Source organism: Aethalodelphis obliquidens, unplaced genomic scaffold, assembly GCF_003676395.1.
Source record: "Aethalodelphis obliquidens isolate GAN/ISIS:26980383/991018 unplaced genomic scaffold, ASM367639v1 scaffold54, whole genome shotgun sequence".
Taxonomy (NCBI): Eukaryota; Metazoa; Chordata; class Mammalia; order Artiodactyla; family Delphinidae; genus Aethalodelphis; species Aethalodelphis obliquidens.
Window position 1 is genome coordinate 13832885 of NW_020837998.1, and position 19773 is coordinate 13852657.

Consider the following 19773-nt stretch of genomic DNA (forward strand, 5'->3'; position numbering starts at 1 on the left):
GTGGAACCTGAAAGTCTGCATTTCTAACAGGCTCCTAGGTGATGCCAATGCTGTTGGTCCAGGGACCACACTTTGAAAGGTAGAGCCCCCCGTGGACCACTGGTTCTCAGCCTTGGCTGCACATGAGAATCACTGGTGGGCATTTAAAAAATACTGATGTCTGAGCCCCTCCCTAAACCAATTAAATTGTAATGTCTGAGGCCCAGGGATCAGCGTTTTTAAAGGTGATACAAATGTGCACTGAGGCTTGTGATCCACTGCCCTAGACCTAGATATTTTACAGCTGAAAGAGATCATTTAGTATAAACCCTTAAATTTCCTGAGAATTTATAGCTACTTTAGCTACTACTGGTCCAGATGTCCCAATCCCAATTTCCACTATTCTTCCTTAATCATTACTGTGTATTAACAATGGGGATTGTAAATCAACTATACTTCAATAAAATTAAAAATAATAATTAAAAAAACAATGTGACCAATTTAGGGTGACCAACTTGTTGTCCTGGTTTGCTTAGGACGCTCCTGGTTTTAGCACCGAAAGTTCCAGATTCAGAGTAAATCGGGACAGTTGGTCACTGTGGTAATGTTTTACAGCTCACAGATTGGAATACAGTACTATTAGATTTTTTTATTTTTTCTGTACGCGGGCCTCTCACTGTTGTGGCCTCTCCCGTTGCGGAGCAAGGCTCCGGACGCGCAGGCTCAGCGGCCATGGCTCACGGGCCCAGCCGCTCCGCGGCATGTGGGATCTTCCCGGACCAGGGCACGAACCCGTGTCCCCTGCATCGGCAGGCGGACTCTCAACCACTGCGCCACCAGGGAAGCCCAGTACTATTAGATTTTGCTTCTAACATCCAGCATCCATCCTCCACTAAAAGGAACCAGGGCTCCTTGGAAACAGCTGATTCCAGGACTAGGGCAGAGAAATGTATGGTGAGCCTAGGAATTTTCTGTCAGAATCTAAGGAAGTGCTCAAAGACTCATGGAAGCATGTCAAAAGGACTAAAGGGACTCCCACTGGCCAAACTGGAGAAAATTTGAGCATTACAAAGAAAATGCTGAACTGAATGTAAAGCACTGAATTTACATTAAGAAAAACATTGAATTAAGTGACTTCCAAAACAATAAGTAAAACTACTTCTCTACTATTGGAAGTAACTATTACATCAACTTGCTCTGAAAATTGGTATTCGAGGGAAAAGAATTAGGCCTTTACATGATCTTTTTGGTTCATATCCTATAGATGAGAAAAAGCTCATCTTTACAGAAGAATGCCAGCTAAGAAACATAGACTGGATGATAGAATTAGGAAATCACCATCTTGCAACCCCTGATTAAATCACAAAGTCAGGAAATACATTTTAAAAATTAGAAAAACAAATTACTGAGTGAGGAAACAGGAATTGATGGATGCTGAAATTTTAGGTGAGAGGTTATTGGGGAACAGGACAGTCACATGGTACCAAAGTAACACCCCAGATTTCTTGCTAATTAGGAAGAGAAAATTAAAATTACATGGAGAGTTCTGAGGGCCACCACCTTAACCATCACCTTTACTAAGAGTGGACAACTGCCATTATGTACCACTGGATGGGATGCTACATGAAGTACACAGCATTATTTATGAAGCATACTTATCAAAACTGAATCTAATCAAGCCTCTGGACCTAACAACTTCCAGTTTACAGGAAACTCAGGTGCTGGAAGGGAAAGCTAAACACCATCATAAGAAAACAACCATCCTGGTTAACCCAGGACTGAGGACTGTCCAGGATGCAGGATCAGTGTTAAACCAGGAGAGTCCCAGGAAAACTAGGACGGTTGGGCACACACACAACAGTCAGAAAGATTCATAAGTGGGGCAGACCTGGTCTCTAAAAGTCAGTGATTAACAAAAAGTGGGGAGACTGTTCTAGATTAAAAGACACTAAAGAGAGACCACACTCAAATGCAACATGTGAACTGGCCATACAAGACTTCAGGGGACAGCTGGGGAAATCTGAATATAGAGCCGTACTACTCAGCTAGCCCACAGATGTAAATGAACCAGGTCACTAATCACACTATTTAATCTGGCTGACATATTTTTGGTAAGAAAACTTCCTCAATGAAGGATGTGGTGCACTGATACACACTCTGATACAAGCTCCTTATCTCCCTCTGAACCATCAAGCAGTTTGCAGACCACACGTTGGGAAGCACTGTACTAGATAATGGATAACACTAGCAAAGATCACTGAGGTACTGGTAATTTCTTTTTTGGCTGGGCTTACGGTATTATGGTTATGTAGAAAAATGTCCTTACACTTAGAAGATGGATGCTGAGACGTTTAAAGGTGAAGTGCCATGGTGTCTACCACTTACTTTCAAATGGTTTATCAAAGAATAGATACACACACAGATAAAGCAAATATGGCAAAATGTTAACATTTGTTGAATCCTGGCGGTGGGTATACTGGTGTTCATTGTATTATTCTTTCAACTTTCTTGTATGCCTAAAACTTTTCATTATAGAAATGACGAAAGCATAATTCTAAGATCATCTTACTTACAAGGTGTAACACTAACAGAATTACCTGGAAGCTGATTACCTACAGCTAATCCTATATTTATTCATCAGATATTCCTTAGGGGATAGCTAAGTTAAAAATAGAAAAATGAGTCGAGTTAGCCAAAAGAAAAAAGCACATTCCCAGCTGAGGAAACAGAATGAGAAAGGACCAGAATGGAAAAAAATTATCTTTTTCAAGGAAAGGAACTCAATGTGTATAGAAAAATGAGGCTACCCAGATTATGAAGGGGCTTTGAGGCTTCATGAAGAATCTGAGACTTAATTTTAAAGGCAAGAAGGAGCCCATAACAGACAGATTTCAAGCACCAGAGAAACACAATGAGACTGGCATTTTAGAAAACTCACTGTGGCTGTAGAGAACAGAATGGATGGGGGTAAGAATGAAGACAGCAGCACAAGTTAAGAACATGGCCCTTTCAGTAAATAATCTGGTGAGAGATGATGGTAACTTGTAGGGATGGAGACTTGGTGATACACTGCATGTGGGCAGAGGGTATGGGAAAAGAAGGACTCAGATATAATTCCCAGGCTTCTGGCTTGAGTGACCAAGTAGATTGGAGTCTGTCATACAGAGTGAAGTAAGTCAGAAAGAGAAAGACAAATACTGTATGCTAACACATATATATGGAATCTAAAAAAAAAAAAAAAAAAAAGAAAGGAAGAAACTGGTCAGAAGAACCTAGGGGCAAGATGGAATAAAGATGCAGACCTACTATAGAATGGACTTGAGGATGTGGGGAGGGGGAAGGGTAAGCTGGGAGAAAGTGAGAGAGTGGCATGGACATATATACACTACCAAAATAGAGAGTTAGTCGGAAGCAGCCGCATAGCACAGGGAGATCAGCTCGGTGCTTTGTGACCACCTGGAGGGATGGGATAGGGAGGGTGGGAGGGAGGGAGATGCAAGAGGGAAGAGATATGGGGACATATGTATATGTATAACAGATTCACTTTGAAAGCAGAAACTAACACAGCATTGTAAAGCAATTATACTCCAATAAAGATGTAAAAAAAAAGATTGGAAATATAGGAGCAAGAACAGGTTTGGGGGAAAGATGTGAAGCATGCAACATTAGATATGTTGATTTCAGAGTACCTAGAAGATATCCAGGTGGAATCCACCTTGTCGGCAGTTGGATATGAGAATGAGAAAGATAACTCCAACTTCCGGTTTACATAACTAATAGATGGGATTGCCATTTACAGATATAGGCAACAAAGGAGGAGAAAATAAAAGGCACTTTTCATTTATGTTTTACATTAAGGTTTTTCAGCTATAAAAATAATATAATATTATTTATATAAAATAAACTAGGGAAATGGAAACATAATGTATATAATATACAAATATATATTATTTACATAAAATGAAAAATAGGGAAATGGGAATAAAACTTATCTGACTACCATTAATCAACATTTTTTTGTCATTTTAGATTATTTCCTTCTAATATTTTTTATATGGATATTTATATAGTAGCTTTAAGAGCCATATTTTTCTGAGAAAGGGGCTTCTCTAGAGGTATTTAGGATTGAGAAAAATTAAAAACACTAGCTGACCTGATATCAGTTTGTAAATCAGACAGTGCTCACTAAGTTACACGTCCTTAGTCTGTTAAGATTCAAAACATAATTTAATTGTTGGGCACGTATCCAAGAACTCCGGAGTTGAAGAAATCATGACTAGAGAACATCAGTTTCAATACCCATACTACACAGCCCAATTATAGGTATTCAGTTTCTTCTTTGAAGCTCTCCTTTCCCATAGGGTCTCTACTACAACCACTTCTCCCTCCACAGGTGAGAGCTAATTGGTGGTATTGCTCCTAAGGGAAACCACATTTTTAAAAGCTGTTCTGGAAGCCTCAAAGCCTAGAAAACCCAAAGTAATGAATCTCTACTGAGATCACACAGTCACTCTGCAATCATTTCATAGCTTACTCTGCTTTTTAAAAAAGCTAGACTTGTTTCTAGTTCTAATCCTTGGCTACCTCATGAATGCAGAACACATCTAGTAAAATCTCCAGGCAAATACAGAAACCCGAGTCAATGTGAAATTATGACCAGATGTGGAAAAAAGCTCAGTTGTCACTCCACCACAGGCAGAGCTAGACAGAGACAGACTGTAAACTAGGATCAAGGGAGCCATGATAGACTGACAGCAAAAAGAAGGAACAGTCCAGATCCAGGGCTAAGGAGTGGTCACAACCAGGCAAACATGCAAGAGAGGCAGCAAACGTGAAAACTAAGGTTATAAATCTACCTCAGGTAGGAGGTCCACTATATTCTTCCTGCTCAGGGTCCAAAGATTGGTTTCCTCGGTAATGCTCTCAGGGTCAGCGATGTAGCAATATGCTAGACCTGGAAGTTACTGACACTTCAGCCTTAACAAAGAACCTGCAGGCTTGTAGGAGGCTGCTTATTGAGTGAAGAGAAGCACCAGCTCACAGTGCGGGGCGTGGGGGAACAGATCCACAGGCACAGCCTGTCTTAGGACGAAAGGCTCGCCAAGGAGCTTCTTGGCAGAGTTTGGAGGACAGCACAACCTGTAGAAAGAAATCATAATATCAGTTTGAGATAGCCTAATCCACCAGAGGGCAGACAGCAGAAGCAAGAAGAACTACAATCCTGCAGCCTGTGGAATGAAAACCACATTCACAGAAAGATAGACAAGATGAAAAGGCAGAGGGCTAAGTATCAGATGAAGGAACAAGATAAAACCCCAGAAAAACAACTAAATGAAGTGGAGATAGGCAACCTTCCAGAAAAAGAATTCAGAATAATGATAGCGAAGATGACCCAGGACCTCGGAAAAAGAATGAAGGCAAAGATTGAGAAGATGCAAGAAATGTTTAACAAAGACCTACAAGAATTAAAGAACAAACACCTAAACAGAGATGAACAATACAATAACTGAAACGAAAAATACACTAGAAGGAATCAATAGCAGAATAACTGAGGCAGAAGAATGGATAAGTAACCTGGAAGACAGAATGGTGGAATTCACTGCTGTGGAACAGAATAAAGAATGAAAAGAAATGAAGACAGCCTAAGAGACCTCTGGGACAACATTAAACACAACAACATTCGCATTATACAGGTCCCAGAAGGAGAAGAGAGAGAGAGAGACAGAACCTGAGAAAATATTTGAAGAGATTACAGTCAAAAACTTCCCTAATATGGAAAAGGAAATAGCCACCCAAGTCCAGGAAGTGCAGAGAGTCCCATACTGGATAAACCCAAGAAGAAACACGCCAAGACACATAGTAATCAAATTGGCAAAAATTAAAGACAAAGAAAGTATTGAAAGCAACAAGGGAAAAACGACAAATAACATACAAGGGAACTCCCATAAGGTTAACAGCTGATTTCTCAGCAGAAACTCTACAAGTCAGAAGGGAGTGGTATGACACATTTAAAGTGATGAAAGGGAAGAACCTACAACCAAGATTACTCTACCTGGCAAGGATCTCCTTCAGATTTGATGGAGAAATCAAAAGCTTTACAGACAAGCAAAAGCTAAGAGAATTCAGCACCACCAAACGAGCTCTACAACAAATGCTAAAGGAACTTCTCTAGGCGGGAAACACAAGAGAAGAAAAGGACCTACAAAAACAAACCCAAAACAATTAAGAAAATGGTAACAGGAACTTACATATTTATAATTACCTTAAATGTGAATGGATTAAATGCTCCAACCAAAAGACACAGGCTCGGGCTTCCCTGGTGGTGCAGTGGTTGAGAGTCTGCCTGCCGATGCAGGGGACACGGGTTCGTGCCCTGGTCCGGGAGGATCCCACATGCCGCAGAGCGGCTAGGCCCGTGAGCCATGGCCGCTGAGCCTGCGCGTCTGGAGCCTGTGCTCCGCAACGGGAGAGGCCACAACAGTGAGAGGCCCGCGTACCGCAAAAAAAAAAAAAAAAAAAAAAAAAGACACAGGCTCGCTGAATGGATACAAAAACAAGACCCATATATATGCTGTCTACAAGAGACCCACTTCAGACCTAGGGACACATACAGACTGAAAGTGAGGGGATGGAAAAAAGATATTCCATGCAAATGGAAATCAAAAGAAAGCTGGAGTAGCAATACTCATATCAGATAAAATACTTTAAAATAAAGAATGTTACAAGAGACAAGGAAGGACACTACATAATGATCAAGAGATCAATCCAAGAAGATGTAACAATTATAAATATATATGCACCCAACATAGAAGCACCTCAATACATAAGGCAAATGATAACTAATAAGAACCTGCTGTATAAAAAAATAAATAAAATAAAATTCAAAAATTCAAAGAAAAAATATTCAGTTTGATAAACCAAGGAGAAACTACAGGAACACAATTCCTTAAAATTTAAGCCCTTCCTCTGTGTTCCCACAGCTATCACATTTAATGTAACTACCTGGGTTTTTTAAACCATCTTCCTCATGGGAGTATATAATCTTTTTGAGGCTAGAAATGAGGCAAAAACTGCTTATTATTCATCTCTGTGTTCTCAGTGTGTGACACAGAGTAGGGGTTCAATGGTGAATGGAGCAAGGGGCCTGAGTCATACACTTTTCTGTATGATTTACACACAATAGGTTATTAATATATATATTACTGAATTATTCTACTGAAAACTTCCTAAGCAAATTACTTTTTCCCTTATCACAGGAAGTCAAGTAAAAATGAGAACAAAAATTCACCTATAAACTCACCATTCAGAGAAGAATACATGCTTCTAACTTTTCAGGATATATCTTTCCAAATATGTACATTTAAATTGGTTTCTTAAAGTGGAGTCACACTGTACATACTATACACACTGTTTTACAACAGCTTCTTCACATAATAACACATCATGAGCATCTCTCCACTATATGTAGTTACCTCACTTTTATTGGCTATATGGTATTTCATTAAATAAATGTAATGTAGCTTATTTATCTAATTCCTTGCTATTGGAAATGTAAGCTGTTTCTAACCTTTTGCTATTTCAAAAAGTCCCTTCATGAATATTCTTATAGTTATATCTTTGCTTACATTTTTAGTTATTTAGAAGAACTGCTGAGTTGAAGGGCCTGTATATTTTTAAGGCCCTAAGATATGTATGACTAAACCTTTTTAAACCTTGTTAAAAAAGGTTGTACTAATTTACACTCAAACCAACAAACCAGATGAGTTCTTGTTTCCCTGGCTAACACTCAGTCGTTTAAATAGCACTGTCCTATTCAAATAAGGAACAAGACAAGATATTCACTATCACTCCTACACTGGAACATCTTCTTATCCAATGTAATAAGAAAAAAAAAGTATTAGAAGGAGAGAGACAAAACTGCTTTTATATGGTGATCATATGGCCAGCTACCAAGAAAATGAAAGAGAATCAACTGGAAAACCTGTAAAACAAATAAAAGAATAGGTAGCTTGACACAAAATCAGCAATAACGAGTTAGAAAATATCATGAAAAAGGTCCCTGTCATAAAAGCAATAAAAACTTTACAATATCTTGTATTAATCTTAAGAAAAAAGACCTGTATTGGGAAAAAAATACGTGTTTATATTTAGAGAATTCCATAAGCCTAGAGTAATTGAAGAGATAGGTCACATACCTGTATAGAAAAAATACTGTAAAAGATTTCAATTCTCCTTAAATTAATTGGAATCAATAAATTCCAATCACAAGCCCAGAAGAATATTTTTGATAAGTTGATTCTAGAGCTCTGTTAGAAAATACATGAAAACGTTAAGAGCATATATCCTTTAACCCAGCAATTCCACATCAGGGATTTATCTAATAAATATACTATCACATACACTTATTCATCACATATACATAGTCATTGCAAAAATACACAAAGATATATGTACAAGGACATTCACTGCAACACTGTGGTAACAATAGAGTAGAAACAACCTCAAAATTCATTAGGATGAATGTCCCTTCAAAGGGACAAGTTAAATTATATATTTATGTAAGTTAAAACTATACAGCCTATTTTAAAAATTAAGTAGACCTTTAAGTACTGATGCAGATCCTACATCATTGTAGAACAATCTCCAAAATCTACTGTTAAGTGACAAGCATGGTGCAGAATAGTGGGTTTTTAAAAATTTTTTAAATTGAAGTATAGTTCATATACAATGTTGTGTTAGTTTCAGGTGTACAGCAAAGTGATTTAGTTATACATATATATATATATTTTTTTAATTCTTTTCCATTATAGGTTATTACAAGATACTGAGTATAGTTCCCTGTGCTATTCAGTAGGTCCTTGTTGTTTACCTATTTTATACACAGTAGTGTGTATACGTTAATTCCAAACTCCTAATTTATCTCCCCCACCACCACCGCTATCCCCTTTGGTAACCATAAGTTTGTTTTCTACGTCTGTGAGTCTATTTCTGTTTTGTAAATAAGTTTGTTTATATATCACTTTTTTAGGTTCCACATATAAGTGACATCGTATGATTTTTTTGTCTTTGACTTATTTCACTTAATACGATAATCTCTAGGTCCATCAGAACAGTGTTTATAGTCTGTTTCTATCTGTTTACAAAAGAAAGAGCGATGTACACACACACACACAGAATATATCTGGTAGGCTACACAAGAAACTAGGAAGAGTGGTGACATCTGAAGGACTAGGAGCCAGGAATAAGAAGACTCATTATTCACTGCATGCACATGCACTCTTATGTACTGTTTTTTTTTCCTACCATATGCACATACTGTCTTTTCAAAGTAACTTTTTCTTGCCTTTCTGAGGCCATGTTTATTGTTTTACTCAGTCTGAGTGTTAGCAGAATCCTAGGCTTACTCTTAATCGTTGCATTTTTTAATCTATTGTTTTGCAAAATAAATATTTTCATTTTATTCAAAAGTGAAACATATAAAGGTATATAGTGAAGTTTCTCCACACCTCTGACTCCCATCCCTGCAGTTTTCTCCCACCATAGATAACTACTATTATCAGTTTTTTGTTTTTGTTTTTGTTTTTTTGGGCCGCACATCGCAGTATGTAGGACCTTAGTTCCCCGACCAGGAATCGAACTGGTGCCCTCTGCAGTGGAAGCACAGAGACTTAACCACTGAACCACCAGGGAAATTCTTTTTTTTTCTTAATTTTTTTCTATTAATCAGTTTCTTATAAAACTTACCAGTTTCTGTATGCATATACAGCAAATACAAATCAATATTCTCTTCACCTTTTGTCCGTTTTTACAAAGATAGCTATCATTATATCAACAATTCTGCATACCTTGCTATTTCTATTCAGAACCAAAATCACAAGCCACAAAAGAAAAAACAGACTGGACATCACCACAATTAAATAATCTTGTGCTTCAAAGGATAATGTCAAGAAAGTGAACAGACAACCCACAGAAAAGAAAATTTCTGTAAATCATATATCTGATAAGGAACTTATATCTAGAATTTTAAAAGAATTCTTAAAACTCAATAATAAAAAGATGACCCAACTGAAAAATGGGCAAAAGATCTAAATAGACAGGTCTCCAAAGAAGATATATATAGGGCTTCCCTGGTGGTGCAGTGGTTGAGAGTCCGCCTACCGATGCAGGGGACACAGGTTCGTGCCCTGGTCCGGGAAGATTCCACATGCCGTGGAGCGGCTGGGCCCGTGAGCCATGGCCACTGAGCCTGCACATCTGGAGCCTGTGCTCCACAACGGGAGAGGCCACAACAGTGAGAGGCCCGCGTACCGAAAAAAAAAAAAAAAGATATATATATATATATATATATATATATATAAATGGCCAATAAACATATGAAAAAATGTTCAACATCATTAACCATGGGGAAATGCAATCAAAAACACAAGGAGGTACCACTTCTCACCCATTAGGATGTGTATAATAAAAAAGACGACAGCAGAGTTAACAAAGACGTAGAGAAATTGGAACACTCATATACCGCTGGAGGGAATTTAAGATGGGAGGCTGCTTTGGAAATAGTCTGGCAGTTCCTCAAAAGGTTAAAATAGGTACCATACGACCCAGTAATTACACTACTAGGTATCTACCCAAGAGAAATGAAAACATATGTCCCCACAAAAACTAGCACATGAATGTTCATAGCAACATTATTCATAAGAGCCAAAAGGTGGAAACAACCTAAGTGTCCATCAACTGATGAGTGAATAAATGTGGTATATATCCATAGAATGGAATATTATTCAGCCACAAAAAGGAATGAAGTACTGCTACATGCTACAACACAGACGAACCTTACAAACATCATGCTAAGAGAAAGAAGCCAGATGTGAAGGACCACATTTGCAAAGAACTTCACTTGTATGAATTCTGCAGAATAGGCAAATCCATACAGACGTAAGGTCGATTAGTGGTTGCCTAGGGCCAGGGGGTTGGGAAAAAATGGGAAGTGACAGGTGAGAAGTGCAGGGTTTCTTTTGGAGCGATGAAAGTGTTCACAATTAGACAGTAGTGATGGCTGCACAAGTCTGAGAATGTACCAAAAACCTTTGAATTGTACATTTTAATTAAGGTTGAATTTTATGATATGTGAGTTATATCTCAATAAAGTTGTTAACAGAAAATAACATACCTTAGAGATCTTTCCGTATCAGTAAACAGAGAACATCTTCATTCTTTTTTATAGCAGCATGGTATTCCATTGTATGGATGTACATATTTGATTTAACTAGTTCCTCACTGATGGACTTTTAGGACATCTCATCATTTGCTGTTACAATATTGCAATCAATCAATCAATCAATGCATGTCATTTTACATGTGTGTCAGTATATTTGTAGGATAAAGCCTCAGGAATGGAATTACTGGGTCAAAAGGTATATATACATTTATGATCTTAATCTATATTGCTAAATTTCCTTCCATGGGATAGTGCCAATTTACACTCTGACCAGTAACTTTTTAGAATTCATGTTTCCCCATAGTATTGCCAACAGTGCATTATCAAACTTTGGAACTTTTGCCAATCTGAGATACAAAAAGTGGTATCTCAGGGTACTTTTAAGCTGCATTTCCACTATAATGGAAGAGACTGAGCATCCTTTCATGGTTCATACACATTTATGTTTTCTTTTTATATCTTGCATTCATTCTTCTTTTGCGCTGTTGTTTTTCTTACTGATTTCCAGGAGTTTGTTAATAAATTAAGGAAAAAAGTTTGTAATATGAACTGCAAATTTTTTTCCAGTTTGTACATTGTTTCCTCTCTTTGCTTTTGGTGTTTTTTATCATGCAAGTTATTGATTTTTAAAACTGTTTTATTGCAATATCATTCACAGCTCAACCACTTATTCAGTTCAGTGGTTTTTAGTATATTCACAGGATTATGCATCTATCACAACAATCAATTTTGGAATATTTTCATTAACTCCTTAGCAGTCACTCCCCATTTCTCCTGAAACCCCCCACCCTAAGCCCTAGACAACCATAAATCTACTGTCTGTCTCTAAAGATTTGCCTAGTCTGGACATTTTCCTATAAACGGAATAAGTGGCCTTTTGTGTCTGGCTTCTGGATACCAGTCCCTTATCAGGTAAATGATTTTCAAATCTTTTCTCCCATTCTGTGGGTTGTCTTTTCATCTTTTCACTTTCTTGATGGTATCATTTGCAGCACAAAAAGTTTTTTTTAACTTTGATGATGTTCAATTACACACACACACACTTTCTTGTAGCTGTTCCTTGGGTCTTTGATGTTATATGTATGAAGGCTTTGTCTAACCCAAGTTCACAAAGATTTACTCCCATGTTTCAAGCTCTTACATTTACTTCTATAATCCATTTTGAATTCATTTCTGTGTATGGTGTAATGAAGGAAGTTTTGTTTTATGTAGCCAAATTTAACAACCTTTTATTATATGTCTTCTGAATTTTCATAGTTAGAAAGGGCTTCTGCACTCCAAGATTATAAAAAAAATTCTCTGATTTCCTAGGGTACATTTATGATTTCCCCTGTTTACACTTAAATCTCTTAACTCTTCTATAATTTATCCTGGTCTGCAACATGAGATGTAGATCCAACCTTTTTTTTTTTTCCTTAGCTACCCAGTTGTCCACCACCATCTCTTAAATAGTTCATTTGTTCCCCATTGATTTGAGGTGCCACCTTCATGATATGTATATAAAAACATTTTTAAACTGTATAATGAAAATAAAAATAAAGGACAACTGGAAGAGTATGCAGGAAAAGATAAGGAAATAAGTGTGAAAATATACGGGCCTCATGATTTTATTTTGGGTAGAAGCAGCTCTTTGACAACTTTCTCAATTTTTTCCCATGGGTACTGGTGTGTTTAGGTTTACTGTAGCTTCTAGAATTAATATTAACCATTTGCATTCTTCCGGGAAATGTCCCATTTCATCTAGGTTTTCAAACGTATTAGGAAGGAGTTATACAAAGTACTTTCTTATATTTTTTAAAATTTCTTCATATCTATAGTTATGCTCCTTTTTCTCATTTAAGACTTCATATTCTTGATTAGGTTTACTTATCTATTTTATTTTCTTCTTCCAATAACACCTTCTGGTTTATTTGTTGAGTCTATAGGTTTTTGTTTTTTTTTTACTGGGGTGTAGTTGTTTTACAATGTTGTCTTAGTTTCTACTGTACAGCAAAATGGAGTTCCCTGTGCTATACAGAAGGTTCTTATTAGTTATCTATTTTATAAATATTAGTGTATATATGTCAATCCCATTCTCCCAATTCATCCCCCCATCCACTTCCCATTAGTGTCCATACATTTGTTCTCTATTTCTGTGTCTCTATTTCTGCCTTGCCTTTGTAGTTCATTAATTTCTGGATTTTTAAAATGTTATTGATTTCTTCCTTCAGTTTTCGTTAGCTTTATTGTTCTTCTAGCTCACTGACTTGAAAGCTCAATTTATTTCCTTTTAATTCTCACTTGTTTCATCTAGGTATTTCATCTGTACTTTATTTATTAATTTATTTATTTTGGCTGTGCCACACAGCTTGTGGGATCTTAATTCCAAGACCAGGGCTTGAACCCAGGTCCTCAGCAGTGAAAGTGCAGAGTCCTAACCACTGGACCGCCAGGGAATTCCCTCATCTGTACTTTATACCCACCTATGTTGTTCCAATATTACAAAGAAATTGTGTTATTTATGTAAAAATGAGAGAGAGATTACAAGAAGAAAACATTTCAAAAATCAAAATAATTGAGCAGGGCCAGAACTGGGAGTGAAGCAGAAGGCATTCCCCGTGGGTGCACAATTTAAGAGGGTGCCAAAAACTCAGTAATCAAGACAAATGATATCTTGATGCAATAATTTGGAAAGTCAAATTGTAAAATTATGGCCAGCAGGCTGGCTGCCTGCTTTCATAAATACAGTTTTATCGGAACTAGGGCCAGGACTAGAGTAAGGTGACTGAGGCATGGCTTACCAAGTACGGGAGTGGATCTCACTTTTTAAAAAAACTTAATATTTTGTTCACAGGTGTTTTGGACAATTTAATTTCTGAAAATACTGCATTAAAAATGCATCTTGGGGCTTCCCTGGTGGCGCAGTGATTGAGAGTCCGCCTGCCAATGCAGGGGACACGGGTTTGTGCCCTGGTCCGGGAAGATCCCACATGCCGTGGAGCGGCTGGGCCCGTGAGCCATGGCCGCTGAGCCTGCGCGTCTGGAGCCTGTGCTCCGCAATGGGAGAGGCCACAACAGTGAGAGGCCCGCGTACCGCAAAAAAAAAAAAAAAAAAAAAAATGCAACTTGATTACTAAGATTTGGGGCATCCTCTTAAATTTTGTACCTGATGTGGGTTGCTTTATTTGCCTCATCCAAGACCTGGCCCTATAATTGACTCTTGATGACAGTATAATGACTTTTTTATTTCTTTATACTTCTGTACACTTTCCAAATTCTGCACAATAAGCATAACAATAAGGATTACTTTGACCATCAGGAAAAATTAATTAATTAATTTTTTGCGGTACGCAGGCCTCTCACTGTTGTGGCCTCTCCCGTTGCAGAGCACAGGTTCCGGACGCGCAGGCTCAGCGGCCATGGCTCACGGGCCTAGCCGCTCCGTGGCATGTGGGATCTTCCCGGACCGGGGCACGAACCCATGTTCCCTGCATCGGCAGGCAGACTCTCAACCACTGCGCCACCAGGGAAGCCCAGGAAAAATAATTTAAAAACGAAGTCAAGACTCACTCAATGATGTTCCTTGTGATTTCACCATGGGGCTTGCAGGAAACAAAAACTAGTATGCGGATGGCCCCGTAGTTTCGAATGGCTTGAACCACCTGGTAATCTAAAGGAAGAAACACATTGCTATTAATATAATTAAACTATCATGGTCCAGGTTATCACAAACTTGCAACTGGCTGGCACATAGCACTGGTTAGGAAAAGAGGAGAAGCAGGTTCAGAGCCAGCTCACTGAGAGCAGCCTTAACATGGTATAGAAATGAGAGACCAAAGCTGGTGGACATCATGGGAATACCTAACTAGCTCTGTAGCAGGAAATCTAGTCATCCTTACGCAGTCCCGGCCCGGGCTGGGTTCACTACAGCAACAATTAACTGCCCATCTTCCTTTGACTTCAGTAGCTGTGGCAAAATCTTCTCTGCTCGACCAGTATGGAATTCACAGTTGGTGATGCCTGCAAAAGAGAGGCCCACGTGCCATAACTCAAAATGCAAGCCAAGCAGTTGGGGGTGGGGAGCTTCAGCTTTATAGAAACGTACAGAAAGCAGGGAGGGCTCTGCCATCTTCCCTTTAGATCTAACATACTTCTGCATAACAATGAAAGAAATGCTTTTGGAGCTGCTTCATTTTTTCCAATGCGCTTTCCCTTGCAATATCTCTGTAGGCCTTTCAGCTTGAGAGACTAGATGTGTTATTTTACAACTTAGTGACTCACACAGCACATAAGGACCTATACCAAGAAGAGAACCTTGACTATAACTCAAGTGCTCCTTCTGCTATATTGGAGGCTTTCACATGGAGCCTCAGGAGCCGTCTAGAAGTGAAGTAGAGGGGAAAGAAAATCTTTTTTCTATGTTGCAGTTTGGCCTAAGACTTTGTTCAAAGAAAAGGTCCTACTGCTAAAAATAGTTTGAAACCTATTGTATTGTTATGATGCCTCATGAGTCTAATGTCAAGAAGGCTCTTCTATATTATTCAAAGTTTTGCCAAGTTCCCTTCCTATCAGCTAGGCTTATTCCTTCCCTTAGGCTTTTTCCAGATAGAAACAAAAAGATTAGGGAGGGATAAATTAGGAGTTTGGAATTAACATATACACACTACTATATATAAAATAGGTAACCAACAAAGACCTACTGTATAACACAGGGAACTCTACTCAATATTTTGTAATAACCTATAAGGGAAAATAATTTTTTTAATGAATTTATTTATTTTTGGCTGTGTTGGGTCCCCGTTGCTGTGCCCGGGCTCCCTCTAGCTGTGGTGAGTGGGGGCCACTCCTCGCCACAGTGCACGGGCCTCTCATTGCTGTGGCCTCTCCCGTTGCGGAGCACAGGCTTCAGTAGTTGTGGCTCGCGGGCTCTAGAGTGCAGGCTCAGCAGTTGGGGCGCACGGATCCAGCTGCTCCGCAGCATGTGGGATCCTCCTGGACCAGGGCCTGAACTCGTGACTCCTGCATTGGCAGGAGGATTCTCAACCACTGCACCACCAGGGAAGCCCAGGGAAAATAATTTGAAAAAGAATATATATATATACATATATATATATATATATATGTACATATATATAACTGAATCACTTTGCTGTATACCTGAAACTAACACAACATTGAAATCAACTATACTTCAATTTTTAAAAAAAAGAAAAAAAAAGGGGGACCTCTTTTAGAAAGTCATCAGGATCCAACTCTGAGCACTCCAGAACACCTTCCCTTCCTCCCCAGTCATGGATACAGTAGATGCCCTTTCCCACACAACCGTTCCCATAGTACAGAACAACTACAGCTCTTAATTTCTCCCCAGAATGTGAGCAGTGTACCATTGAAGGCTACAGTCCACCTGGCATCCTCTACCGCCTGCTCCACCAACTCAATCCCAAGGACCTAGGAGGTATACTGAGCCAGAGAGAGGCCAATCACACCTGGGGAAGTAGGAGAGAATAAGAGGAGGGTATTTTATGGTATTACCAATGAGGTTATGCCTGCACCACTATCACCACCTCCCCACCTCGGCTGCAAGGGCCCTGGGTGCTGCGTGGATGGTGTTGGGGAGATAAGCTGCATGTTGATTCTGCCCTGGGCTGCCACTTGCCAGTTACACAGCAGATGTCAAGGAGGATGGTGTTAGAGTTCACTCCACTCAGCTCCCCCACAGTCCGATACAGTATCTCTGCACCAGCAATGTTAACCTGGAAAAAGGCATCTGGAGAGATGCAGATCTTCAACCCCAGGAGATCTTCAAAGATGTGGGGTTCCCCAAACAGGAGCTGGTAGGGGGACTGCTGATGGCTGCAACGGGTCGTAGTGCTAGAAAAGAATAAAAGGAGAAAGCACCTTGGAATGGCAGACCAACCTATCTCTAGTGGTTGGTTGGAGAGGGAGGCCCCAGCATCTCAGCTAGGAGACAAAGCCTCCATGGCATGGCCCTGAGAGCTCTGGAGGAGTTTCCCTCTCAGGGGATGGAGGTACATGCAAACACTTGGTCATCAGCGGCGCTGCCTCAGTAATCCACAACCCAGACTATGGCAAGCCATCAGACTGCGGCTTGCTGTTGGGCTGTCCCAGGTTTACCTTTCCTGGAAGTAAAGTGATGTCAAGTCACAGACTGCTCCTGGCCCTTTGGTGAAAAACTTCTTTACAGTCTCCTTCTGAACACAGAGCTCCTGCCCAGACCACAAAATCAGGAGTCAAGCAAAAACCCACCTCTGACAAATTTTCTCTCCAAGCTCTATGGTAATCAGCCCTGCAGTAGTCAGACAAGAAGGCACATTACTCAAATCCTATTATAGATAACACTCAAAGCAATATTCTGTAGGACCAAAAAAAAAAAAAGCTATTTTCACATCTCAGCAGAAGCACTCCTTTGCTTATTGGCTTTTGACAAATGCTATACAACAGACATGGCACTTTCTCTGGTTTGAGCCTCTTTAATAGTTCTCTAAAGAAAGTGTGAGAGTTATTCTTGTTGTAACCTAGGAGCTAAACTAAGCTTTTGTCCCATCACAAACAAGCAATAACCTTTCAATTCCTTTCACACTTCTCTACTTCAAATATCCCATCCACCCATCCAAACACCACCTCAGAAGACACACGTCCTAAGAGAAAGGAAAGAAAGGGCACGGAACAGAATGAGCACGGTAACTAAATCCTTTCTTCGAGTTCTAAACGTTTTAAAATTCTTACGTCACTACAGAGAGCCCTATCCATCAGCTAGACACAAGGACATATGACAATAAACTATGTTGGAGCTATAGAGTTAAAAGGCCAGGAATCAACGACCTGGGTTCAAGCCCTATAGCTTTGCTATTTACTAGCTCTTTAACCTTGCGTACCTCTATGCCTCCATTTGCTCAGCTGTGAAATGAAGGGAACAATACCTCTCCCTCTCCAGCCTACTTCACAAGTTGCTTGAGATGATCACATAAGTATTAGAATATTTTGATACAGGCATGTTTGAAAGCTCTAAGTATATTACAAATGTAAAAGTATTATGTAGATTATGAAATTCTGACCATATTCTAGTCTCTATTAAATTGGCTTCTGGAATTAGTAGAACACCTAATAAGTTCTGTGGGCAAAGTTCTTGTGAAAATCCTCAGGAGTCCTCACATGATAATTAACTTGGTAACCTAGCCTCAGTCTCTTTGGTTTCATTATGCCAGCAGCATGGTTAACAGGATCCTTGCCATCTCCTCATCATCATCCCCAACCCTTCTTTCCAACCCATACATTCTATGGATGCATTGTTTCTGCTATCTTCCCTCAAACCTCCAAATACCAACTGCAGCATATTGATAGTAAGGGCTGCTATAGAAGCTGTTCCTTATCATCCTTTGAGTCTCACCTGCCTTAATTCCTGGGGATGGAAAGAGATGATGGCCATTGTGTGCCCTTGGCTATTGGTGTGGGCTATGAGCTCACGCCAGTACCCACCTTCACGAAACAGAAGGCAGGGCTCCAATGGGGACTGTTGAAGGAATACTTCGTAGTACTAGGAAGAAAACAGTACTATTACACAGGCAAAACTAACTAAGTTTGACAGCTCATTATTCATGCTGAGCGACTGTTACGGGCTGAAGCGTATCCCCCCCACACACAAATTCATATGTTGAACGCTTAGTACCTCAGAATGTGACCAGATTTGGAGACGAGGTCTTTAAAGATGTGTTTAAGTTAAAATTAGGCCATTAGGGTGGGTCCGAATGCTGTGGTTTCAGTTGGCCACGCTGCTACCCCAGTGGGCCCACCACACCAGTGGGCCTGGAGGACAGTATCAACCCATAGAGGATTATTCTCAAGCCTTAAAATTTAGTGGAATTTGCCCTGCTAGGTTTCAGATTTGCTTGGGACCCAAGACCCCTTTCTTCTTTCTGATTTGTTCCTTTTGGAATGGGAATGTCTATCCTATGCCTGTCCTACGATTGTATTTGGGAAGCAGATAATTTGTCCAGCTTCACTGGTTCACAGCTAATTCTGTCTTAGGATGAATTATACCTTGACTGATACCTCTCATCCACACTTCATTTAGATGAGATTTAGGACTTAGAGTTGATGATGGAATGTGTTAAGAATTTTGGGCTGTTGGAATGGGGGTGAATGTATTTTGCATGTGAGAAGAACATGAATTTTGGGGGTCCAGAGGAGAGTGTTGTGGGCTGAACTGTGTCCCCCTAGGATTCATACATTGAAGTCCTAACCCCCAGTACCTCAAAATGTGACTGTGTTTGGAAATAGGGCCTTTAAGTAGGCGATTAGTTAAAATGAGGCAGTTAAGGTGGACTCTAATCCAATCTGACTGTTGTCCTTATAAGAAGAGGAAATTTGGATACACAGAAACATCAGGGATGTGCACGTGCACAGAGGAAAGCCCACATGAGGACACAGCAGAAAGGCAGCCATCTGCAAGCCAAGGAGAGAGGTCTCCGAAGAAACCAAACCTGCTGACACCTTGATCTTGGACTTCCAGCCTCCGGGACTGTGAGAAAATAAGTTTATGTTGTTTAAGCCACCCAGTCTGTGGGATTTTGTTATGG

General features: G+C 39.6%; 1 protein-coding gene across 1 annotated transcript in view; it reads right to left on the reverse strand.

Annotated features, from left to right (window-relative positions):
• The window catches only part of TRMT2B (tRNA methyltransferase 2B), a 90001-nt gene that overhangs the window by 47227 nt on the left and 23001 nt on the right, over positions 1–19773 (reverse strand). Inside the window, 7 exon segments of the mRNA XM_027086129.1 lie at positions 4836–5118; positions 14747–14866; positions 15076–15196; positions 16561–16662; positions 16833–17047; positions 17312–17403; positions 18585–18731. Of these exon segments, the coding sequence (XP_026941930.1) occupies positions 4992–5118; positions 14747–14866; positions 15076–15196; positions 16561–16662; positions 16833–17047; positions 17312–17403; positions 18585–18731 (924 nt within the window). The 3' untranslated portion in view covers positions 4836–4991.